Genomic DNA, 26,074 nt, shown 5'->3' on the forward strand with positions numbered 1-26,074 from the left:
GACAAACCAAAAATCCTGCTGGTGACTCCCTTTTGGCCAAAACTGCATTGCTTTCCCTTACTCTACCTTTTAGCCCAGGACAGTCACCACAGGTTACCTCACCTCTTCGACCTACTCACACAAGATAGGGGATCCCTTATTCACCCCCACCTACTCAGTCTCAAGCTGACACTGTGGGTGATAGGGTTCTGATCCCCTTTAGGCACCTATACTCTGAGGACATACTCAATGTCCTGCAGGAGGTCAGGAAACCAAGTATCAGGATAAATTACTTATTAAAGTGGAAAAGAGTCCCCCACTGGTGCTTCAAGAGAAAACAGGACCCATTTCTAGTTTCTGTTCCACTGGTCCTTTTCTACCTGTGTGAGTTGCTACATTCAGGCCTGACCTACTCAGCAGTAAAAGTACACCTCTCTGCTATTTCTGTTTGCCTTCCCTTGACTCCACCTCTAGCTTCCAGGTTGGAAGTCCATCTGTTTTTGAAAGGAGTCCTTCACATAAGGCCTCCTCGTAAGCCTATTCTTCCTCCTTTAGACCTTAACTTTGTGCTGGAAAAGCTTACATTGGCCTTTTTTGGGCCAGCCCACTCGTCTCCCCTTAAATTCTGTACATGGAAAACAGTTTTGCTACTGGCCCTTACTTCTACCAGGAGAGTCTCTGAGATCCAAGCCCTTATGGCTTCTCCTCCCTGACTTATTTTTCATAAAGATAGGGTTTGTCTCAGAACTAACCCTTCATTCATGCCAAAAGTAGTTAATGAAATTTCCTTAAACCAGACCATTATTCTACCTGTCTTTTACTCTCAGCCACAGTACTACTCAGAAAGGGCTTTGCATTCCCTGGATGTTCATAGGCAACTGATGTTTTACTTAAATAAGACAAAACCTGTCAGACAGTCCAACCAGATTTTTGTCTCCTTCCATTCTAGAGCCCTTGGCAAGGCAGTGTCTAAACCCACAGTTGCCTCTTGGATTTCCTAAGACGATAGCCTTTTGCTGTTCCTTTCATGGAAATCAACTGAGTTCACTTGTCAAGGCCCATTCCACCAGAAAAGCTTCCTCCTCAGCAGCCTTCTTCAAGGGCATTGATTATGCTTCTGTCCTAGAGGTGACAACTTGGTCTTTTGTACATACCTTTACCAGGCATTTCAAATTGGATCTGATCTCCAGGGCTAGAGCAGGGTTTCCTAGGTCAGTCCTGCAGGGTCTCATTGACTCTGCTCCGTACCTCCCTACCTCCCATGCAACTTCTTAGAGAGATGCGGTACTCAATGTTATGAATGCTGCAACATGAGAATAGAAGGACATAGAATAGTTGTGTAAGAACTTACCATAACCATAGATACCCTTCTCTTCCATGTAGCAGTATTCAATCCCACCCACCTCCCCCTTTTGTCTTGGTATTCCTTCCTTTTCTCTTTTTTTACCCTTTTCTTGGGTAGCCGTTATTCTTCCTTTTACTACTGTGCTTCTTTTCCACACCAGCTATGTCAAATAAGAAGAGTTCCGTTGGTTTCAAGCAGTGCATGGATTGTGGTCATAAGTTACCGCTTTCCGATGGCCATGACTTGTGTGTCTACTGTCTTAATGTCTCCTGCTTGACTGTAGATCCTCCGAGTGGGATCTGTAAAAACCTCTCTACCAGGACTCTCAAAGAGAGGAAGAATAAGTTAATTTTGAAAGGTCTCCTCAAGTCTCCTTTCTCTGAGGCTATTTCTGGGTCGGAGGGCTCACTCACTCCTGTTAAACCCCCCAAAAGGCATTCTTCCTCTTCTTCATTGAAGTCACTCCCTTCTTCTCCCTCTGGAGATCGTAGGGAGTTGACTCACAAAAAGGTGAAATTGATTACTACTCCGGCGCTGCCACCTGTGACCCTGTCAGCTCCAGGCTCGGCACTGCCCCAAATGATCCTGACTGCAGCCATGTCTCTTTTATCGATATCAGCACCGGTGTTCCCGGTGCAGATAACTGTGGTTCTGACAGTTCTGTCGCAACCCCTAATGGCACCGTCAATACAGGTTTAGTCCCCCTGGGCACCATTGGTACAGTCACCTTTGGCTCCAAGTATGACTCTTCTGTACTCCATGGCACAGACTTTTTCGGCACTGACATGTACTTCATTGCAGTCCTTCTTAGCACCGTCCTTATTGCTGGTGCAGACACTTTCCACTATGGCACTGTACCCTTCGGGGCATACCTTTGCCTTTACTGTGCAGACACTTCAACTACTACGGCGCTGACATCTTTGGCGCAGACCTTTTCTACACCGTTTTCTTTGGTGCAGACTTCCTCTGCTCTGAGCTCGGCACCTCTTGAATTAGCAAGGGCCAAATATTCCCCTTCACTGGATCCTTTTGCAAGCAGTCAGTATAGTCCTTTCCTAGAAATGCCAGAATCGCCATCAGCCTTCCCCATGAGGTCAACCAAGAGTCTTTCTGAGCTGGATGTGTTGTGGCTTGTTGACCAGTTGCTTGTGGCCAGAGGTCTCTTTCAACCGTCAGAGTCTATGTTCCCTCATTCAGTTGAGCGTATTTTGCCTCAAACCCCAACGTGTACTCCTCATCCAACTTCCATTCAGGTTTCAAAGCCTATTACTCCGACAGCAGCTTCCCTCCCTCCAACTCCACTAGTGGATCTCACTTTGGAACTAGAGTCGTCCTTGTGACCATTGGTGCACTGGGCATCACGCTCTTCTCAGGCCAGTGGCTGCGCTGTTGGGGAGGGTATTCCTAGCTCCACGCCAATTTTTCCCTTCCAGGGATGCTCTCTTATGGGTCATGGTCCTCCTGAGACTCCTGGTCTGGGGGGCAGGCTCGTCGGAGCGGAATGTGACCCCGGTTCTGAGGTTGTCGTTCTCTGTTCCAGGTTCCCATCCCTCCTTGGGTGGGCCAGCCTTCCAGGCCATGGAGAGGGCGCTTGCCTCCGCTGGCAAAGCTCATTTGTCGGAGCCCTCTCCCTCTGTCACAACTGCCACAAGGTTCACCCCCGGGCACAAGAACTTCAGGTCTCTCCTCCTCAGGAGACCCCCCTCTTTGCAGTCTTCCCCAGAACCTCCCACTAAGGAAACGCCCCACAAAGCATCATGCAAGAGGAAGCACATGGACTCCACTGAGGAGTCATTGACTGAAGATACGGATTTTGATTACTAGGAAGGGTCCCCACAGTCACCCTCTGATGAGGTGTCCTTTGGTGACATCCTCGAGATCCTTAGAGGGGTGACTGGAAGCCCTCTAATCCTTCTCTGAGGAATCTGTATTCCTGCAGGCTTTTCCTGCCCGACCCTCTACCTCCTGGGTCACCCCGCCTGCTGATGAGTTTGTCCAGCTCATCGTGCAGCGCGCATGGAAGGCTCCTGATACCATGGAAGTAATACCCAAGAGGCCAGACAAGATATCACCCCCTGCAGAGCAATCCCACTGGTTACCTGGTCTTCCAGTAGACGCTATGGTGGTAGCAGCTGCTACTAAAAAGGATTTGGCAGAAGAGAGCCAAATTGTCCATCCGCCCAACAAGGAGTCCCGGGCAATTGACAGATTAGGGAAGCATGTGTTTGCTTCATCGACCTTCGCCGTAAGGTCTTTGAATTATTTGGTACATTTTATCAGGCTTTAGCGAGATCTTATCAACCAGCTCTCTTAAACCTTGGCAGAGGCTGTTTCCTGACGAAGTCCATGATAATGTGGCTTCTCAGATAGCCACCCTAGAGTCCTTTTCCATCTCTTCCATGCGTCTTATTTCTCACGCAGTGGAAGGGGCGGCTAGAGCGGCAGGCACAGGTATTGTCACCAGACATGCTTGGATGTACCTTTTTGACTTTGCGGACTCCTTTAAGGCTTCCTTCATGAATGCCCCCATAGAGGCCGCTTCTTTGTTTGGCCCTAAAGTCAAGGGTATGCTGGCATGGTGTGAACAAGATGGCAAGACCTTGTCTGCCATTGGTATCAGACACTCCACTCCTTAACAATTCTATTCCAGAAATCAGAGGAGTGGAAAGATCTGGCACAAGAAATGCAGGGTTCTTTCTGGGATGCAAATTTTCCCTTAGAGTCAGAGGGGGAAACTCCAATGGAAGACTCCCCTTTCGGGGCAGAGGAGGTCCACAAACCGAGGTTCCAGAGATTCTTTCTCTGGCCAACCCTATCAGCGCTCCTGAAGCGTTGCCCGACTGCTCACCTCTGGAAGTGGTTGGGGGTCATTTCTCCTTGTATCCCGCTGCCTGGCAAAAGATAAGACTCTTTGGTACAATGGATTATATCCAGAGACCATCACATCCCCTTCCATCTTTGCCCAGTCTCATCAAGAGTGTTACCCGACGTTCCACCCAGTCAAAGGAAAACAGCAGCACACAAAATCAAAAAGCTGCTACAAAAAAAGTCATCCAGATGGTCCCCCCAGACCAGATAGGATCCGGATTTTACTCAAGGTTCTTTTTAGTGAAAAAAAAGACAGGGGACTGGAGACCAATTCTGGATCTTAGTACACTAAACAAATTTGTAAAAACAGAGAAAATCCGGATGGTCACGGTTCAGTCTATCCTTCCTCTTCTGGAAGAAGATGATTGGATGTGCTCTGTAGATCTTCAAGATGCGTATTACCACATAAAGATGGACAAACGCTCAAGAAGATACCTCTGCTTCTGTATAGGAGCCAGTCACTACCAGTTTCGAGCCCTGCCCTTCGGTCTCTCTTCAGGCCCCAGAGTGTTCACAAAATGCATGGCAGTGGTTATCACTCACTTGTGACTTCAAGGATTCCAGGCATTTCCATATCTAGATGATTGGCTCCTTACTTCCCCCACCAAGCGTCTACTGGAAGAAGCCCTGCAGTATATTCTCTTAACAGCTCGAAGCCTGGGAATCCGTATAAACTGGGAGAAATCCAACACAACCCCAACTCAGTCATTGGAATTCATAGTGGTACTGTTGGAGACAAGAAATTGCACAGCATCCCTTCCAGAACACAGACTTCAGAGAATAAGACAACAAGTACAACCGCTGCTCTGTCACCACAAATCCTCAGCTCGATCTGTACTACAGCTATTGGGGGTCAATGGCAGCTTCAATTACCATTGTTCCCCTAGCCAGATTCCACATGAGACTTCTTCAATGGCTACTTTTCACTCAGTGGTACCCTTTACAACATCCTTTGTCTTTTCAAACAAGTGTGACTTAGAGATGCAAGCAAGATTTACTCTAGTGGACATCTCGAAATCCCCAACAATGGTCTCGCCTTTTCACCCCCCATCTACCGATAGCCACGGTGACCACGGACACCTCCCTGATGGGGTCAGGGGAGCTGTGTCAGGGAAACTCGGTCCAAGACACCTGGTCTGAGACAGAGGCCCTTTTGCACATCAGTGTCCTGGAACTGAGGGTGGTGCTTCTAGCATTGCAAGCATTTCACTCCATCCTTCCATCAGGGACTATTGCGATCCAATCAGACAACATGTCAGTGGTCTGATACATCAACAAATAAGGGGCACCAGATCTTACCCGTTATGCCGAGAGGCCTTGAGAATATGGCAATGGGCGATAGCTCCCAACCGCTTTCTGATTGCAATGCACATTCCCAGGAACTCCAACATGATAGCGGACAAATTGAACAGGTGCATTCTACAGCCTCATGAGTGGTCCCTCAATTGTCTGATAGCGGCAAAAATCTTCCACCGCTGGGGCCAGCCTTGCTCCGACCTATTTGCCTCCCCAACCAACTACAATTGCAGCAACTACTTTGCCCTGATTCCCCCCTCAGGGACAATCACCAAGGGACGCTCTAGTCCACACTTGGCCCTCGGGTCTTCTTTATGCCTATCCTCCTCTTCCCCTCATCTCCAATTTTCTAAACAAAGCATGACAGTTGAAGAGCAAAGCGATCCTCATTGCTCCATATTGGCCTCAACAAGTCTGGTTTCCCTTTCTCTGGCGTCACCTGATAGATCAACCATGGATCCTCAATCCATCACCAACGTTGATTTCCCATCTGCAGGGTTGATTCACCCCAATCTAACAACCCTGAAACTGACAGCTTGGTTTCTCGATTGCCAGGCATGAAAACCTTTCATCCACCTGTGCACAGTATTCTTATTGCATCTCATAAATTGTCCACTAGACTAATCTATCTTAACAAATGGAAGACGTTCTCTCTATGGGTAGCAGATAAGCAAATAGATCCCTTGTCAGCCCCGGTCTCGGTGGTACTGGATTACTTACCACATCTCTTCCACTCTGGGGTATCTGCCTCTACTATCCGTGTACATTTAGCTGCCATCTCAAATTTTCATATTGGTTTTCAAGATTCTTCACTTATGTCACACAGACTCTGTAAGACTTTCTTCAAAGGGGTATATCCACCTAAAACCACCCTTTAGAGAACCCATGCAACCATGGAGGATTTGGCTTTGGTTCTGCAAGCTTTAACAGCATCACTCTTTGAACCTGCGTCCTCTTGTGATGTAAGATATCTCTCTTGGAAAACTTTGTTTCTGATTGCAATCACATCGGCCAGACGATTGTCAGAACTTCAGGCCTTATGCATCAAACCACCCTATCTCAGCTTCCATAAGGACAGGTTATCACTGCGAACCAATTCTACCTTTTTACCAAAAGTGGTGTCAGAGTGATCTATTAACCAGTCTGTTGATCTCCCAGTGTTCTTTCCTAACCATTCTAAAAAGGGAGAGTATTACCTGCACTCCTTGAATGTTCATAGGCAAATACGATTTTATTTGGACAGAACAAAATCTACCCGTAAATCAGACCAGCTGTTTCCGAACCTAGACCGGGTCATCCTGTATCTGAAGTTACACTGGCTTCATGGTTGAGAAATTGTTTTTGTTGTAGATAAAGGTGATATCACCTTGCCTCGTAGAGTCAAAACACATTCTAAAAGACCTATGGCATCTTCAGCAGCTTTTCATGCTAAGGCTTCCCTCAATGATATTTGCTCAGCTGCAACTTGGGCCAAACCTCATACCTTTATTCTTCATTACAAATTGGACTCTGTCCCATCAGTAAGGAATGAACGAAGATTAACATCAGATAAAGAAGTTATGTCTTACCATAATGTTCCATCAGTGTTGATGATCTTCATTCATTCATTACCACACTCTGATACCCATCCGGATGTTCTTGATTGATCTCATGTACTCCTTTCTTGTAGGTCTGTTATGACCAGAGGTAGCCTCTACTTTTATCTGTCAACTTGCAAACTCAATCAGAGGTAACAGGGAGCAGGGCATTCTGGGTAGGACCTTGGCTCAAGAGTTTTGGCCTGACACGAGCTTGATATTGACCGGCTCGATTCTGAGGATGGAACTGATAACCCATCAGTAATGAATGAACAAAGATCAACAACACTGATGGAACGTTATAGTAACACAACTTTTTTTATGTGGATATGGCTAGTATAATACAAGCAGTTAAAATGTTTTAGTCCTTTTAGTCTTATACACAGGTCTGGCATATTTTTATCAACCAAAAAAGAAGTTGTGGTTAGTAATTAATAAAGAGCTGAAGGATGTTGTCTTGTAAGGGATGACGGCAAGAGTCAAGTGGGATGAGCTGATTCTTCCAATAGAACAAAGCAGATTAGGATTACGTGGTTTGAAGGGGTATTTCAGAGCTACACAGTTAAGGCTCCTATTCATAGCTCAAGCAGAAACCTGTAATTCAGAGTGGAAAGGGATAATGATGAATTGGGGAGGGGGTGCTCAAGAAACAAGGAGAGAATGGAGTTTTGGATGCAGATCTTTAAGGAGAATAATAGTCACATGGAATATTACATTCATAAAGTAGCAGAAAATATTCTAAAAACTAAGCCAACACAGGAATGGAGAAAGATTTTACCAATTGGGTGAACTGCAGTTACGGATGCAGAGAATAGGCAAGAGGGGGCTGGCATTTATTGGAGAAAACTGGTAAAAGCGCCAAGCTATTCGGAGGACATAATTAGAGAAGGAAATGTAATAGAATGGAAAGAGGCCAGGAATTTGTTTGGACTGCAGGCTAGAGATTGTGTTCCCTATCAAGGGATTAATATTAGAGTATAGACAAAGAGAAAGAAATAGGGGGATCCTAAACAAAAGACCAGCACTGCTGGTAGAGTTTTTAGTAGAATCTAGATTAGAAGCTGCTGTTTAAATAGGAATAATTAGTAGACCATGTAAAATACTGCATGATAACTTTAAGAATCAATCAGAAGAGGTTAGAAATGATTAAGAGAGACTGGATAAGCGATTCACAAATAAACATTCTCCCAAATATGCAAAAAAAATCTAGAGGATTTAGGATTTTTGCTCGGAAATGTTTACATAGATATTTTTATACCCCAGATAGACTCCAGAGAATTCTTTTTCAGGTAGACAGCAGATGTTGGTGTGATCAGGAAGAAAAATGCAAATGGGGACATACTTTCTGGGAGTGTAATGGGTTGGCAGACTTTAAAGATTCCCTGCAGACTAGTCAGAGATACTCGGTGAGCAAATTGGTGTAACTGGGGAAATTATTTTTCTGTGCCGTAATACAGAATCGGAATTGCCTAGACATAGTAAGTCCTTGCTTTGTCTAATTATGGTGGCTGCCAAAAAAGCAGTTCCTAGAAGTCAAAATCTAAACCAACTATGCTAGAATTAGTGAAGATTGTAACAGAGATAAAACAACTGGAAATGGGATCTTTAAAGGGTAGGAGCAAATTAAATAAGAAAAACTGGAATTGCAGGAACTATATACATACAGGGGAGGAATGAGGTTTAAAAGAAGGCAGAACTTGAATGAGCTATGTAATGTTTGGCTGACATTGTGTAGATTATATGATGTACATACCTCTCAACCGTACCAAATTCTTTTGTGTTTACCGGGTTTGAAGCCAAATAATGGGGTGCATGAATTCTCGAGTGGCCCCCTTCATTCCCATTTTTTTTCCAAATTTCCCCCCTTCCATAGTTGTTGCTGACGTCATCGCGCTCTGGATGTGTGCGGTGACGTCATCTTCATGAGGCAGACTGCCAGCCAGTCTGAATTCAGCTGAGTGTTTATCTCAGCTTAGACTACGTGCCATATTCGTTAGTTGATTCCTTGAACTTACTGGGCTGGAATCGGGGTTTCTTACTTTTCTTTGATTGCTGTCTTGCACAGTGTCATTGCACTCCAAGTCTTCCACTTCAAGCCCAGGAATCCAAAGTCCAGACCCAGAGTAGCTGCGAATCAGAAAGGACAGAGGTGCAGAGGATGAGAAAATTTATTTTCGCGGCAGTGGCTCAATTTCCTCCTCCAACAGGTAAAAATAAATAAATTCATTAACACTACCTGTCCACGACTAGAGTTATCATTATTATAGCATAGTAAGCTCACTAGCAGTGTCGTTTCCTTTCATAAGTCTACCAAAGCCAAAGGAAATGTTATTAACAAAAATTAGTCTAGATTACTATATTTACTAAAAGTTTTTGTTTTTTGTAAGATTTCCATAACTGCTTAATAATACTGTTGCAGGATTGTGCAGTCCTTTGAGCAACACTATATTTTGCTTTTATACGGCACTGTACTGTATTCTCATCTGGAAGAAAAATATTTTACTACTAGTACTGCATTTCTTTTGCATGGCATTCAAAAACTGACATTTCATGTGTATATTGCCTGGTCTTGTCAAACAAATGTAGCAGACTATCTAGGAATTCCCTTAGGGAAAATTCCATCTGCTCTGTTTTATTACCACACTCCAAAAATTTGTAAGTGCTCACTGAAACATGGTCTGTGATATTAACGTTCAGTAATTTAGCAGTGCAGGTCAATTCACCTATGTGAGTAAATCTTAATTGTTAATTTTTTTTTTTGCTTCTCTGCAAATAATCTTGTGAAATCTATTTGTTTTTATTCTTTTAGATCAATTTTTCTACCATCTGCCTTTAGCACGTTAAATTTGTGGGGTATAACGCATACATGACTATGCATATAAAACAAGCACACTCATTTTTTATGTTCACATTGAAACTATATACATATATACATGCGCCGTCCTCTGACCGCAAAATAAGAATGTAGAGTTTCAGCCTTCATACATTTCTCTTTTAGAATGTCTGTATGAATATTTTATGTATATAGCTTATAAATGTGAGCTAGTTTATACATTTGGTTCTTAATTTGCTTAGAGTTTTTGCCAATTTCTATTTTAGATTACAAGTTGCAAGTCTGTTCTCTACCAAAATATCTCAAAAATGGTATAGTAAGCTGTACTTGCTTGTCAGCATAGTGATGGGTTAGTAACTGTTTTAAGACTTTAGGCTGCAGCTATAAGAACATGAATAAATTATAAAGATGGTAAGGAAAGTGAATATACATACAAGGCTGTGAATTGCTAAGCAGTAAAAGTATCCATTACATCATGACCATATATACAGTGGATATAAAAAGTGTGCATACCCCTGTTAAAATGCCAGTATTTTGTGATAAAAAATGAGACCACAATAAATTATTTCAAAACTTTTCCCACCTTAATGTGACCTATAACCTGTACAAATTCAATTGAAAATCTGTTAGGGGAAAAATCTAAAAAATAAAAAAACTTACAATAAGCTGGTTCCATAAGTGTGCACACCCTTAAACAAATACTTTGTTGAAGCACCTTTTGATTTAATTACAGCATTCAGTCTTCTTGGGTAGGAGTCTATCAGCATGGCACATCTTGACTTGACAATATCTGCCCACTCTTCCTTGCAAGAGCGCTCCAAATCTGTCAGATTGTGAGGGCATCTCTTGTGCACAGCCCTCTTCAGGTCACCCCACAGCTTTTCTATTGGATTTAGGTCTGGGCTCGTGATGGGCCATTCCAAAACTTTAATTTTCTTCTGGTGAAGCCATTCTTTTGTTGATTTAGATGTATGCTTTGGGTCATTGTCGTGTTGAAAGGTGAACTTCCTCTTCATTTTCAGCTTTCTACCAAATGCCTGAAGGTTTTTGGCCAAAAGTGACTGGTATTTGGAACTGTTCATAATTCCCTCCACCTTGACTAAAGCCCCAGTTCCAGGTGAAGAAAAGCAACCCCAGAGCATGATACTGCTACCACCATGTTTCACCGCCGGGGTGGTGTTCTTGTGCCAAACGTACCTTTTGGAATTGTGGCCAAAAATTTCAACCTTGGTCTCATTAGACCATAACACATTTTCCCACATGCTTTTGGGAGACTTGATGTATTGTTTTGCAAATTTTAGCCGGGCCTGGATGTTTTTTTGTGTAAGAAAAGGCTTCCATCTTGCACCCCTACCCCATAGCCTAGAGATATGGAGAATATGGGAGATTGTTGTCACATGTAGTACAAAACCAGTACTTGTCAGAAATTCCTGCAGCTCCTTCGGTGTTGCTGTAGGTCTCTTGGCAGCCTCCCTGACCAGTTTTCATCTAGTCTTTTCATCAGTTTTGGAGGGAAGTCCAGTTCTTTGCAGTGTTGCTGTTGTCCCATATTTTCTCCACTTTTTGATGACTGTCTTCACTGTGTTCCATGGTATATCCAATGTTGTGGAAATTTTGTACCCTTCTCCTGACTGATACCTTTCATCATGATATCCCTTTGATGCTTTGTAAGCTCTCTGCGAACCATGGCTATTGCTGTAGCAGGCAACTGAGTAAATGTCAGGAAAATCCTACTAGGACAGCTGAACTTTATTTGTAGTTAATCAGAGTCTTAGTTAATTGATGGCAGGTGTGTACCCAAAAAGGCTGTTGTAATTAAATCAAAAGGTGCTTCAACAAAGTATTAGTTTAAGGTTGTGCACACCTATGCAACCAGCTTATTGTATGTTTTTTATTTTTTATGTTTTTCAATTGAATTGTACAGGTTATAGGTCACATTAAAGGTGGGAAATGTTTTGAAATGATTTATTGTGGTGTCATTTTTTATATTGCAAAAAACTGACATTTTAACAGGGATGTGTACATTTTTTATATCCACTGTAATTTGCTCAGTTTATTATACCACAAACAGCCTTCCAGTGTTTTAAAATGTAATGCTGTTATTGCAATGCTTACAATGGCAGCAGCGTGACTAGACAGAACTGTTTTGCAGTAACTGACATCACTAGCTCACTGTCCAGATTTTCACAGAATCTCCAGATTTACTTGTAACCAGTGGTGGCTGGTGACTTCAAATCAAAGGGGGGCTGCAGGAGACAGCAGAATGGGTGGAGTCAATGGGAAGGGGTGTGGTCAACTAGAAAGGGGAGGAGCTATGCTCAAAACCACAAAAACTAACTAAATACATTGCCCTGGGTGCCAAACCATCATTATGAGAGTCCATTCAAGACAAAATGAAGTTTAGAAAAATAAAAATATTTCAATGCATTGGCTGCATGACAGCTTGCTTAATATCTTGCATCTTACGATCTCCAGTAAACAATGAAAGAAAACGCATGCACCCATAATGACAAAACTGCCCAGTTCAGAACATTTCCATCATAAAAGTCTACTCAGATTTCTACAGTCCACCATTATCAGTAAATATGCACAATTCTAGTCCACCATTATCAGTAAATATGCACAATCTCTGAAGAAGTAAAAAAGTCATCTAAATAATTCCACATTAAATAAATCTGTAACTAATGAAGAGGTTGCTGCTAGCAAACACCTTTATATTTCATGGTTTCATCGAAAAATAAAGTGGCTGATGCCCCTGAGGAATAAATTGCCTATATTACATTAAAATGATAAGCTAGTAATATTGCAATAGGAAATGGATGGCAAACTGATAACAGGCTCATAGTTAGTATCTTAACTTTTTCAGTATGGCAGCATTCACCCCTTGTTGGAGGAGAACCAACAACCTTCTGCATCAAAAGTAAGTACACAACCTGTTGTGCTATTAACAATGCAAGCTAACTTAGCATAAGCAGCACTAAGCTTCTCTTCCCCTGCAGCTCTCAGCTCCTTGTAAAATCTACTCAATACTCAACTGCATCTCAACTTCGTAGCACAAGAAATCTGGAAAAAGACAAATTTATTGTGGGGGGGGGGGGGGGTCAAAAGCCCAAAAACCAGGGTCACATTAAACATTGCTTGTATAATCTTGGAAAGTTGCTAGAATAAAATGCTGTGTTACCACCATACATTTTACTGCCAAAGTCCCTGTGCAAAAGAGTCAGAGCAACATACCACTATGCCAAATCAGCTGCTTTGTGAAAGAAAAATGCTGTTTTACCACCATACATTTTACTACCAATGTCCCTGTGCACAACAGTCAGAGCAACATACCACTATGCCAAATCACCTGATTTGTGAAAGAAAAACGCTGTTACCACCATACATTTTACTGCCAAGGTCCCTGTGCAAAACAGTCAGAGCAACATACCACTATGCCAAATCAGCTGCTTTGTGAAAGAGAAGAAGACTGAAACTCAAATGGCTATCATTTAATGAATTCAATTCTCACCATAGCTGTCAAACTTTTAGCACAAAACACCTGAACAAACCCAGTAATGAGGGAATACAGCCCTCAAACATATTCAGTGAATTCAGTTCTTGCCATAGCTGTCAACCTTAGCACAACAAACCTGGACAAAGCCAATAATGGGGTAATACAGTCCCAAAAATAAGGACAAATTTCAAATATTCATCTTATAAACTTAGAAAATTGCTAGAATAAAAGGTTGTGTTACTATGTATTTTCTGAAGAATATGACGTCTGAAATTCAAATGCCTGTTAATTTTACTTCTGACGGAACAAAAACAATTTTCAGCAGAGGCCCAGGGAGAAATACTGCAGACACGTGTCTTTGTAAAATGGCAGGACACCAGAGCAAATTCACACAAACACAGAGATGTGATGCAGACTCCACACAGAAGGCACCCCAGCCAAGAATCAAACCAGAAAAACCTATAGCTGTGAGGCAACAATGCTACCACTGCACCATCAAATATGTAAGGAGTTAAACATTCAGAAACCTGAAGTCTGAAATTCAAATGCCTGTCAATTTTATTTAACATTTGTTAATCAGGACAGTCTGACTTGGAACAAAAAACAATTTTCAGCAGAGGCCCAGGAGGAAATAATGCAGACGTCTTTGTAACATGGGAGGACACAAAAGCAAACCCACACAAACACAGGGAGAAGATGCAGACCCCACACAGCAGACACCCCAGCCAAGAATCAAACCTAAGAACCTGCAGCTGTGAGGCAACAATGCTACCACTGCACCATCAAATATCAAGCATTACAGCATTTAGAAACCACAGATATTATGAGGAACAGATCAGATCAAATATGAGGCAAAAATCTGCGATTTTTTTTTACAAATGGTGGTGGGTAGGGAATTCAGGTACTTAACACCTGCATACAAGGTACAGGGTTCAAGATTGAGGTATTCCCTACCACACCACCATGAGTTTGTTCTAGCCACCACACGAGATGTTCTTCCCCTAATGAGACTTCAGCCTGCCGAGATCGCAGTCTGCATTTGATCCATTTCCAGCGACTGTCTATGCAGTTACGACTGCATAGACTTCTGGGATCTCCGCTCGTAAATGTTTCCCAATCCAGACTGCTGCTGTCACAGTCTGTGCATGCGCCAGACTGTCTCAGCAGCAGTCCAGACTACTGTGCATGCGTGAACGTCAGCGAATTTTAATTTTCATTTTTATCTTTTATTTTCTTTCTTGTCTTTCTTTTTTTACAGCTGGGGGGAGCTGCAGTCCAATAGCACGGGTCGCCCCTGCTTGTAACTGTCTTGAAAAGTTCTTTTCTTCCATAGTGCTGCTTCCAATTATTTGTTTAGTAGTTGCTGGTTTTTATTTATTTAGTTTCTAACAGAAAGTAGTATTTCCAGTATTAGTGCAGCTGCAAAATAAAACATTTTCCTGCTACTAGATGTGAAAAACATGACAAAGGTGTTCATGCTTTCGAAGTTGGGCAGATTTTTTTTTCTTGTGGTTGCCACACACTGCATTTCTGGATATGTTACAAGGTCCCCTGTTTTTTTTGAAGACATTTGACAATCCCTTTAGTTTGCTTTGCAGGATAGTGAATTTTCACAAAGTAATTTTGAACTTGTTAGCTGTATAAAACAGCAATCTTTTTGAATAGCTGCCATTTCTGTTCTACATTCATTAGATGTGATGTGAATTAAATTTATATCAGCAGGGAATACATTGCTATTTGAGACTAAGAACAAATGGTCAGATCAGATATTGTTTGGCAGTCCTTTTTGAATAGTGTGTGTGAGAACAAATTCTTTCAAAAAGGGACATTTTGCGCATTGTAAAATATTCACTGTAAAACTGGAATTATGTCAACAAATTACCATTGTAAATATGGAATTATGTCAAAAGGTAGTTCTTGATGTGTTATGTAAAGACTACAACTCATTTGTTTTAATGATTGATGCATTTTAAGTATATCATTGCTATAGCACTGCAGCTTTAAAGGTATCAGCTACTTTTATCCATAGCAGATTTATTATTCTAATATACATGCATTATTAGGCAGATTCTTCCCTAAATACACACTTTGCCATCCCAGATTTTTGTTATCCTTTTTTATTATTCTCCATCCTATGATGTGCCCAACTAGAAGATGCTTTGTGATTGGTTTATAATTTTTGGCTAATGGGTTACACTTGCGCACTGTTTCGTATGTTTGTTGTATTTATTTATTTAATATTTGTTAACCGGGAAAGTCCGACTTGGAACAAAGCCAATTTTCAGCGGAGGCTCGGGGAGAAATGTTCCAGAAGCATGTCTTTGTAACTTTGAAGCATATCTGTTTTAATTGCAGCTTGCTTTAATTTGAAACACTTTGAAACACTATGGTTCTTCTGTTTGTCTGCCGCGGTGGTAGCATCGTTACCTCACAGCAAGAGGTTCTCCCGTTCGATTCTCGGCTTGGCTAGGAAGTGCCTTCTGTGTGGAGTCTGCATGTCCTCCCCGTGGTTGGGTAGCATTTGAAAGACATGCGTGTGTAAATGGGCGTGCCTTCGTTGAAGGGTGGGCGTCGAGCTGGCACCTCTGTGTTTTACAAAAATCTACTACCATTCATTAGCTGACCGGAGTTCCGCTGTGGCGACCCCTTACCGGGCAAAGCCGAAAGACAAACAACATGGTTCTTCTGTTTATTTTGTGTTTAATAATTTTGTCTGTTCTTCGGTTTGCATTTAAAAGCCAATATTCCACAATTCTATTGGAGTGGGTGGGGCTACATAATTATGTATGCAAATTTTATGTTGATTTGTATACTGATTTGTACCTATTTTTCATGGGCCTTTGTCCAGATTTCTTAGTCTGAGAGGTATAGTGATGTATAATGTTTTCAGCTAGGTTGTGTCAGTATGGTTTGTGATGTAAAATTCTTCCAGCTGAGATTATAACATTGTTATTTTTTTTCATTTATGTAAGTGTATGATTGCTTATGTCCTTAGAGATAATATAATAAAGTTGTTTTTTTTTTTAAATAAAAAAAGATCGGAATTAAATTGATGTAATGTTGCTTAGACTAATTGCTGTATAACAATTTATGTGATGTATAATGTTTATAAATATAAACTTGTTAATATGGTTTGAATTACTTTTATATAAATATGTTTGCCTGTGTCACAAGTGATAATGTAGTAAAGCTGGTTAAAAAAGTGGAGGTACTGAGTTAAGCAACTCAAGCAGATGTGTGTGTGTGTGTGTCTATATATGTATATATTTGACATGGTAATATTATAGCAATAACCCACGCCTGGGTGTGGGTAATGCTGGATTTACCCATGGTTGGCGTGGTTTGGTCCCGAGGGCGAAGCCCGAGGGACCAAACAAAGCCAACCGTGGGTAAATACAGCATTACCCACACCCAGAAGTGGGTTATTGCTATTATACCATGACATTATTTAAGAAAAGAAACTATTACTTTTCTTAAATAATGGCATAGTATAATGCCTGTTTGCTGCCCTTCCGCAGATGTCTGGCATCCGCGGCAGTTCTGATGTACTGCGCACCTGCGCAGTACATCAGAGCTGTGGGCAAAAGCAACGGAGAAAGCAAGATCTCCGTTGCTTTTTTTTTACTGTTTCGCTATGTTAAATGGGTTTAACATAGCGAGACAGCTTTAAAATAAGCAACAGAGATGTCCGTTGCTTATTTTAAAACTGTCTCGCTATGTTAAACCCATTTAACATAGCGAAACAGTAAAAAAAGCAACAGAGATCTTGCTTTCTCCGTTGCTTTTTTTTTAAAACCTGTCTCGCTATGTTAAATGGGTTTAGCATAGCGAGACAGCTTTAAAATAAGCAACAGAGATCTCCGTTGCTTATTTTAAAGCTGTCTCGCTATGTTAAACCCATTTAACATAGCAAGATAGTGTTTTAAAAATAGAGTTATACTAACGGGAAAAAGTCCGGGCGACCGGACCTTTTTCCATTAGTATAACTCGATTTACAATGTGCACGCTGGCCAATCAGCGTGCACGTTTTGGAATATTAATGGGGGGTCATGGTATAATATAGTATTGATTATATATTTATAACCTTTGGCTGTAGTTTGAATTTGAGTACAGTTGTGCTGTTTTTGATTTTTTTTCTGTCTTTATAGGCTAGCTTCTTCAGAAGTCACACCAAAGAGTAAATTCCTTGCGTTAGGCTCCAAATTTCGCTACAGTGGACGAACCCATGCCCAAACAAGGCATGCTAGTGCTTTAATTGATCGGCCTGCTCCTCAGTTTGAAAGAACTGCAAGTAAACGAGCATCTAGAAGCCTTGATGGTGGTATGTGTTTGTTCATTTTTTCACTTTTTTGGTGTGGTAGTAGTCTGTTTTCTATGCTGGTTTCTGGGATGCATTATAAAAGCTATATAGAATGGAAGTTGTTCCATTTTAGTAACAGCTGAAAGTACTGTGAGAAATGTGTTGTCTTGTGCAGTATTTCTGTGTTTTTGATTCCATAATTTATGTATTTTGAGAAGGTTGTATTTGTGGTTTGTTAAAGCCTCATTTCATTCTAAATCTAGTAAAGGATAGAATGCTCAAAAACAAATGTTGCATTTATCTTTGCTTTTCTATTTGAATCATTTTCACTGCAGCTATTTGAATGTCAAATGATTCTAGGTGGGGAACTGTTTGCATTTCAGATGTCTGAAAGGGCTGTAAGGGATTACATGTGCAACAAATTATTCTTTTCAGGCAATGTATTTGTATGTTTGGTTCTGTAAAATAAGAGTAAAGCCCTGGTTATGGCCCAGATGACCTAGATTCCGCTAGTGTCGGACACTAGGGTGCATAACTGTGAGGAATGCAAATGAGTAGATGACCCATCTGCAAGTTATTTCAGTAATGCACACTTGTTCCAAAAAGGCAGGAAGTGAAGGCACAGTCCTACCAAGATGAACTTTACTTTCTAGGTAGACACAGTGGATTTGTGGTAATGTGCATCCACATGAAAAGTCTGCTGTAGTTGCCTAACCCCTGCTCCTCAGTGACTGCCTCATGAAGTCTTCTGTGCAAACACAGTTTAGCAGATACAGTCACATCCCTGGCCACCTAATGCTCCATGACATTCACTTCTCTCACCAGTAGGTATTATCTGTTCAACAGGCTAGACTGCCTTCCTCCACTCAAGATGGGTGAGCTGGCAACAACCACTCATTGCCATCCACCCTTACCCAGGTACTCCAGCACCTGAGCTGCTAAATGATCTCTGGTCATCTGATTCAAGACTGGGCTTCATCCTTCTATGCCAAGGAGTTTGGACAGCATATAGAGAGATGCTTTTGTTAGAATTTTGTTTTACTTGCTAAACATAGGTGAAGGTATTTTAGCTAGGTGAAGGTATTTTAGCAAGGTAAATTAATCCCATGTTAAAAGTATTATCCCCAAACTGTCTCATTGATGAAGAAAAATAAAGCCCTGACTGTGACCTAGACAACACAGGTTTGGTAAGCATGCCTGAGAGCTGGAGGCGCCAGTAGGGGAGTATGAACGAAAGCGGACAATGCTTGCTCACCTGTCCAGTTTGGAGGTATGTCAACTTTAGTCTGCTGTGCTTGCAACTGAGAAGCTGGATGCTTATGGGCACAGAAGAGTGGCAAGGACCAGGAATATAATTTAACAGATTACAATTGGAACCTTGTTGGGTAGGCTTACTTAGGCCCTTGGGCCGATGGCCTAGTAGCTACCTGTGAACCTAAAAAGGGTTGCAAGGGAATTTTAATTAATAACCAAACCTGAATAGCCACAATAGAAAGCGAAGCATTGAATGTGTGAAACTATGTGTATTTAAACACGGTAAAGTACTTAAATTCTGAACATCAATAAACTGATAACATCTGTTCCTGTAGCACAATGTTAAAGGTAGAAATAAAGCACTGCATTGATGCTGAAAGGAAACACTGTACAATACTGCTGTTAAAAAGTCTGTTTACTATTTTAGGTCAGCAATGATTGTCTTTTTGAAGAAGTTGTTGTATATGTGGTAGGTGTGTGTGAGCTCTTGTTCCCCAGACTGTGCAATGCTCCTTTTTGGCTTCCAGCTTTAGACCATGATCTTGTCACCACATATTCATCCATGTCAGGGCCTCTTGGAGGATATGATTGCCTTCATTGATGATGATGATTGCTCCGAGCTTGTGTTTATCTGTAGTCTTGTCACTCGGAGGTTTTTAATGTCAGAGAAGTTGATGCCTAATAGAAGTGGTCCCAAAACTGAGCCCAGGAGTTCACCACTGGTGTCATGAGGAATAGTGTGTCATTAACTGTCCTAGAGTGGCATTTATCAGTGAGCCAGTTGGCAGTCCAGTGAGGCTAAGAGGACATTACATCAAGTTTAACCAGTTTGTCAGTGATACTAGAGTGGGGTATAGTTTTGTAACTGTTAGCCAAACTGCAATACATTTGTATACAGGAAGTTGTCCTCTTATAATTCTTCTATGACTTTCAAAGGAATCGACTTATTTTTCTAAATTGAATTAATTCTAGTCTATGGATTGTGGATTCCCTTTTTTAATGAGGTCTGAGATGATGATGATGCATTTTATCCTGGTCAATAAATGCATGAATAAACAAATCACCTTGCTATTATAAAAATAGTGAGGTCGATGGGTCTGTAGTTGCCAGATTCTGCGGTGGAACCACCCTTGTATAGGGGAACTACTGCAGCTGTTTTTCTGGCCTCTGAAATGTATCCAGTGGAGCGCATGCACTTCATAATGCCCAGGAAACAGCTTGATATATTAATTGGACCCATAGAGCGAGTCCCGAAATGCAGAAACTAAATTGTTCCCAGGAAAAAGGCGTTTTAAGGAGAAGATTGATCATCAAGATTCACTCTTCTGTTTATTGGTCTTTTTACATTTTATTTGTCTTATTACTCAGCATTTCAAGTGGAACATTTCAGTAGGGAGCCTACTATTTGTGGTGGTATTTACTGTAGTGTAATTGAGGGGTGGGGTGGGGAACTGCTGAACTGTCACAAGGTGTCATCAACCCAAGGAGATTGGCCTTGAAGAAGTCTCTAAAAGGTGGTTGGATTGGTTGTCGGTTGGCTTATTCTTGGACTGTATGGATTAATAAACACAGCACTGCATTCTGATTTAATCATTAAGGGTAAGACAGTGGGCAAGGAACAGATAGGAGATAGATGGATTTGTGAAGACATGTTCAAGTATGTTGCTACACTTACTGGGCAAGCAAACCGTCTGATCAAGGGAATTTGCAGTGGTAAAGTCATGACAGCATTTCAAATTTTATTTTTAGAGGAGTAGATGCAACATTTTATAGAGGATGTATTTAATGTCCCCTAGAAAGATGGTGTTTGTTTTAATGGAGGTGGACTCTAGTTTAAGTGATGTCATGGATGAGGTCGTATAGTTGGACAGGATTTGACATGTGATCTCGTTTACAGATATGTGGGTATGGTGTAGTTCAGAGTTGCTTTCCTAGTGGATAAGTCTTGAGGTGTGTTTCAGATAAATACAGACATGCCATTCCCAGTGCTTCTGCCAGACATGCCATTCCCAGTGCTACTGCTGTTTACAGTTGTAGGCCTAAATGCTTGGTAGGCAGAGAAGCCTAATAAGGAGGGAGTGCTGTCACTGTTCTGAAACTAGGTTTTGGTGGCAACACAAATATCCACATTTTCCTGAGTTAGGAATTCCTTCAGGGAGGACATTTTCTTATTTAGACTCTTTCCTTTGAGCATTTCTACATTGATATTTGCCTGATAGAAATTTGTGTGTACTAAGCTGATATCATGAGTAGACTGACATTGCCTACAAAAAGACACTGTGATGGTGAATAAAGTCCTAGCCAACATACAAAAGCTCTAATGAGGTAAATGCAGGCCATCCCTGGTAAAACAGGTGGAACTGTCTCCGTCTGCTTCCAGGCAGACATGCATTGAGCTAATTATTAGTCAATCATCTGTTTATTTTGGGACATCATTCTCAGTGATGCTAGGACTAAGACTCAAGACTAGTTTTTCCATCTTAAGAGTCATATTTAGAGAGCATCATCATGTCCCTCTTTGTATAGTCTAAAGGGGACATCTCATAGGTTCATAGGTTAGTACTAAGCTAATTGCCCTTGCGAGCCATTGTAAGCCTAGCCAATTATCCCTTGTGAGACTCAAACCCTGCACCTTGTGTTTGTAAGGTAAACACCTTAACCATTAGGCTACCCTCCCATCCCCTCAAGACATACATGGACGGTGACCCTGTCATATTCATATGTAGGGTGAAGGGACTTAAGTGCCTTGGTGATTTGGCAGATTCTAGAAATGACAGGCAGCTGACTTACTGTCTTTCCTCAGCCTTTTGAGTAGTACGTCAATGTACCAAACTGTGGAGTTTGTGTAAAAAGAATATTATCATGGTGAATGCACTTCTGTTATAGCCTGAAGGGATTGACTGGGCTATCCTAGTGATTCTCTTATGTGTGGTGGTGGTAAAAGAAAGCTGTATGTGATATGGAGTAGGTTTCAGAGTGTTGCTGGTGTTTGGCTGCATTGCATGCATCTGTAGAGCTGTTTCCAGGATGTTTTTGCAGTTTTGGAAATGAGTGTTGGAGTACCTTAGCATAGAAATGTTTTATGTTTGTCTTATAGTGAGACAATGTAATATTAATAGGTTTGCCCGAAAGGTTTGATAGTATTTGCACTTGTCTCATGTAGACTCTGTGACAAGTCTGTCTCATGTAGATTGTGACAAATCATTGTCAGTGAGCATGTAGCAGTTTTGCATACTGCCTCAGGGTGCCCAGTGCTAGAAAACAACTTGCAACAGATGGGGCAAAGACAGACTGAGGATCCATGGTTAATCTAGCAATACTAGGTGGAAAGTGTTTTGCAATGGTCTGGAATTTGGCGACTCCTAATCTATCTAGGAAGTGTGTATGTCGGGGGGGGGGGGGGGTATGGCTGTATGATATGTAAAAGAAAGCAAAGTAGATCAAATAGTGAAAAAAATGTATAATAGTATATTATAGCATAATACAATGGCTGTATGACATATAGAAAAACAATGAAAAATATTAAGTGCAGACCATAGCTGTACAGTATAGCACAATATAATACCATACAGTATTCTGCTACTCAGTATACAGTTTTAGATGTGAAAATTACCAGTGAGCAAAATATAGCTTTTAAATCAGCACTAGCAGCAAAGTGCAGAAAAGGTTACTTTCCAGCTATTTTGTGGGACTGTTTTTGTAGTCAAATCTGCTAGCAAAGTTCTTGGTAGGTTGGTCATGTCATAATGGGCCAGCACAGTATAGCAAAACTGGTAGAAAGGTTCAGTAAAATACTGAGAGTCAGATTCAAGCCCCAGCCCGTCTGCATTACAGTTCATCACTGTAATCACTAGGCAGATTTATTTCCTCTCGTAGTCTTTCTGAAGTGGAGGTGGATAGGATGATGAAGAAATTCTTCAGGTCACAAATCCGGATGGGGGTTTTGTCAGCTGCATCCCCCACCAAATCCGTCAGCCATCAAACTGCCTTTCTACCAGTCCATTATCCCTTCTGCGATCCAACTACTCATTTCAGAGTTGATGGATCCGAGAGCACTGGGAGTCGATATGTTGAATCCAAAAGATGTTCCTGCTTTGACTCGGACTACTTTCCTGACCTGGGCAGCTTGGAGCACGACGGCTCTCAGAGCCAAAGCATCTGCGTCTGATTTGAGGGGTTGACCGACTATGAAGTTCTTGTAGCCGTCACTACTTCTTGGAGCCTCAATGCTGATAGCTCGGCTCCAACTCCTCCCTTGGAGCAGGGGATCAGGGATACTCTGGGACTGTCTGCTCTGGGTGTCTCCGCTCCAGAGGGATTGTCCTTGGCTTCTCCAGTTCCATATGCCTTCGAGGTGGTGGAGAGTGGATTCTCTCAGCCAAGAGTAGTGTTGATTTTCCCTTCTTTGGATCCACATGTTGCTCCTTCTCTGGAGTCTGTGTCTAAGCTCTTAACATCCTACGCCTCAGGGGCAGCCAGCCAAGAAGAGCTTACAAACAGCTCCATCCATAGAGCACCCAGTCTCTTCTGATAACTCCCCAGAACATCCCATGGAGGATGTCTCTCATAAGAGAATGCCTCTTGGAGGCAGCTGGATTCTACACAGGAATCTCTCACAGAAAACACTTCGATGAGGAAGGGTCCCTTAGATCGCTACCAAATGATGTTTCTTTTGGAGATACCCTAGAGATCCTTTTCCAAAAAGGTGATTGGTCTTACCAACTCCCTTCCCAGGAAGAGTCTGTGTATTAGGAAGCTTTCAGTTCTGGCCCATCTACATCTTGGGTTACCACCTTGCAGATGAGCTTATAGTCATTGTCTCTTGCAGGGCTTGGAATGAACTGGATTCCATGGAACCTATTCCAAAATGTTTGGAAAGAATTTTAAGTGCCCCAACAAATAGACTACAATGAACAAAAGGGATTCCCATAGATGCCATGGTCATTGGGGCAGCCACCAAAAAGGAGCTTGTGGAACAGAGCTCCACAGTCCATCCCTTAACAGAGAGTTTAGGGCTTTGGACAGATTTGGGAAGCGGGTTTGTGTCAGCGACCTTCACATTGTAATCGTTCTACTATCTGGCACATTTCACCAGATTACAGAGGGACTTGATAAAGGAACTCTCTAATTCTGCTCCAGGGTCCATGTCTGCAGAGGATCAGAAATCTTTTTTCTCATGAGTGGCCACTATACAGTCTTTTACAAATGCATCCATGAGGTTGATCTTGCATGCTGCAGAAAGGGCTTCAAGGGCAGCTGGTTCAGTTTTAGCCATAAAGAGACATGCCTGGATATGGTGTGCGACTTTGCAGAACCCTTCAAGGCATCCTTCATCAGTGCCCCCTTTGATGGTTCACCCTTGTTTAGGCCACTGTGAAAGAGACGCTCTGCTGAGTGAACAGGATGGAAAAACCTTGTCTGCTTTTGGAATTTGTTTTTCTGCCCCACAGAGACCTTTCTGCAGGAACCAACATGGTGGTAATAAAATCTGGTTCAAGAAGTCTCAAGGTCCTTTCCAGGAGTCACATGGAGATTTCTCTCCCAGAGGCAGTGGGGGGAAATAATTATAATGGCAGAGGGGGTCCACAGAATCAAGTATCTCAAAATTGTTTTTCATACAGATCCTTCCAGCATTCCTGAAAGGTTGCCCGACTGTCCCTCTTTGGAAGCAGTCAGGGGGTCCTTATTCTTGCACCAAGATGCCTGGCTAGCCATAACAAATGGCCCTTATGTGCAAGGGATCATATCTAGAAGATACTTCATTTCCTTTTTACAAATCCCACTAAAACCAAAGAAAAAATCCCCCCCCCCCAAGGGTCCTACCTAATCAGAGGGAACTTAGCAGCTCAAGAAATTGCAAAGTTGCTAGACAAGAGAGTCATCCAGGAGATCTCTCCAGACCAGAAGAGTTCCAGAATTTATTCAAGGCTCTTTTTAGTGCCAAAAAAGACATTGGACCTGAGATCAATTTTGGATCTAAGTTATCTGAACCAATTTGTAAAGAACTCAAAATTCCATATGTTAATTTTCAATCCATTCTGCCCATTCAGAAAGGCGACTGGGTTTGCTCAATCGATCTTCAAGATGTCTACTATCACATTAAAATGAACAGGCTGTCTCAAAGATATCTGCTCTTCTGGCTGGGAGCCAGTCATTATCATTTCAGAGCCCTGTCTTTCATCTCACCACTGCCTCCAGGGTGTTCAAATGCAAGGCATTGCAGTGGTAACAGGTCACTTGAGACTGCTCGGATTCAGAGTGTTTCCCTGTTTAGACGATTGGCTCCTTACCGCACCAACCAAGCATCTACTAATAAAAGCCAGAGATTATTTGCTTCATCTCGCAGTCTTGCTGGAGATCACCATCAACGCATGCAAATCTCATCTTCATCCACTTCAAGTAATAGACTTCATAGGGGCTCACCTAGACACAGTGAATTGTCTAGCCTTTTCACCTCCGGACCGAATTCATTAAGGACTCATGTCAAGCAAGTCCTATGCATCCCAATGCCAACAGCAAGATTAGTTCTGAAAGGACTAGAGTTGGTCGCTGCTTCAATAACTTTGATTCCTACTGCCCGCCTACACATGTGAATTCTCAAGTGGACTCTAATAGCAGTGCAATGGTCCTTTCATCGCTATCCCCTTAATCTTCCGATAAAATTATCTTGGGTGTGCAGAGATTCTTTTCTTTGGTGGGTCCACTCTCAGGAGTTAGATCTAGGTCATCCATTTATCCTTCCTCCACCCAGTGCCACATTGACCATGGACACCTTCCAGTTGGGGTGGGCATGGGGCATTATTTGGGAAGGACTGTTCAAGACACATGGTCATTACTAGAGACTAATCTGTATATCAGTGTCCTAGAGATGAGAGCAGTGCTTGTAGCATTACAGGACTTTCAGAGCTTTCTCCCTGTAGGAACCATTGCAATACAAACAGACAACATGTCAGTAGTCTGGTGCATCAACAAGCAGGCGGGAAACCGATTCTACCCCCCTTTGTCGAGAAGCAGTGAGGGTTTGGCAGTGGGCGATATCTTCCAACCACTTTCTAGTAGCAATGCACATACCAGTGAAGTCCAGCATTCTAGCAGACAGACTCAGTAGGACCATTCTCATGCCTCA

General features: G+C 42.1%; 1 protein-coding gene across 11 annotated transcripts in view; it reads left to right on the forward strand.

Moving 5' to 3' along the window:
• LOC122812836 (protein 4.1-like) overlaps positions 1 to 26,074 on the forward strand; it is a gene marked incomplete at its 3' end in the record, with an annotated part of 3,376,257 nt that overhangs the window by 2,225,569 nt on the left and 1,124,614 nt on the right. For all 11 annotated transcript variants that reach the window (XM_044084885.1, XM_044084929.1, XM_044084895.1 and 8 more), the window contains 1 exon segment: positions 17,543 to 17,715. In XM_044084885.1, the coding sequence (XP_043940820.1) occupies positions 17,543 to 17,715 (173 nt within the window).

Source organism: Protopterus annectens, chromosome 1.part1, assembly GCF_019279795.1.
Source record: "Protopterus annectens isolate FY-2018-M chromosome 1.part1, PAN1.0, whole genome shotgun sequence".
Taxonomy (NCBI): domain Eukaryota; kingdom Metazoa; phylum Chordata; order Ceratodontiformes; family Protopteridae; genus Protopterus; species Protopterus annectens.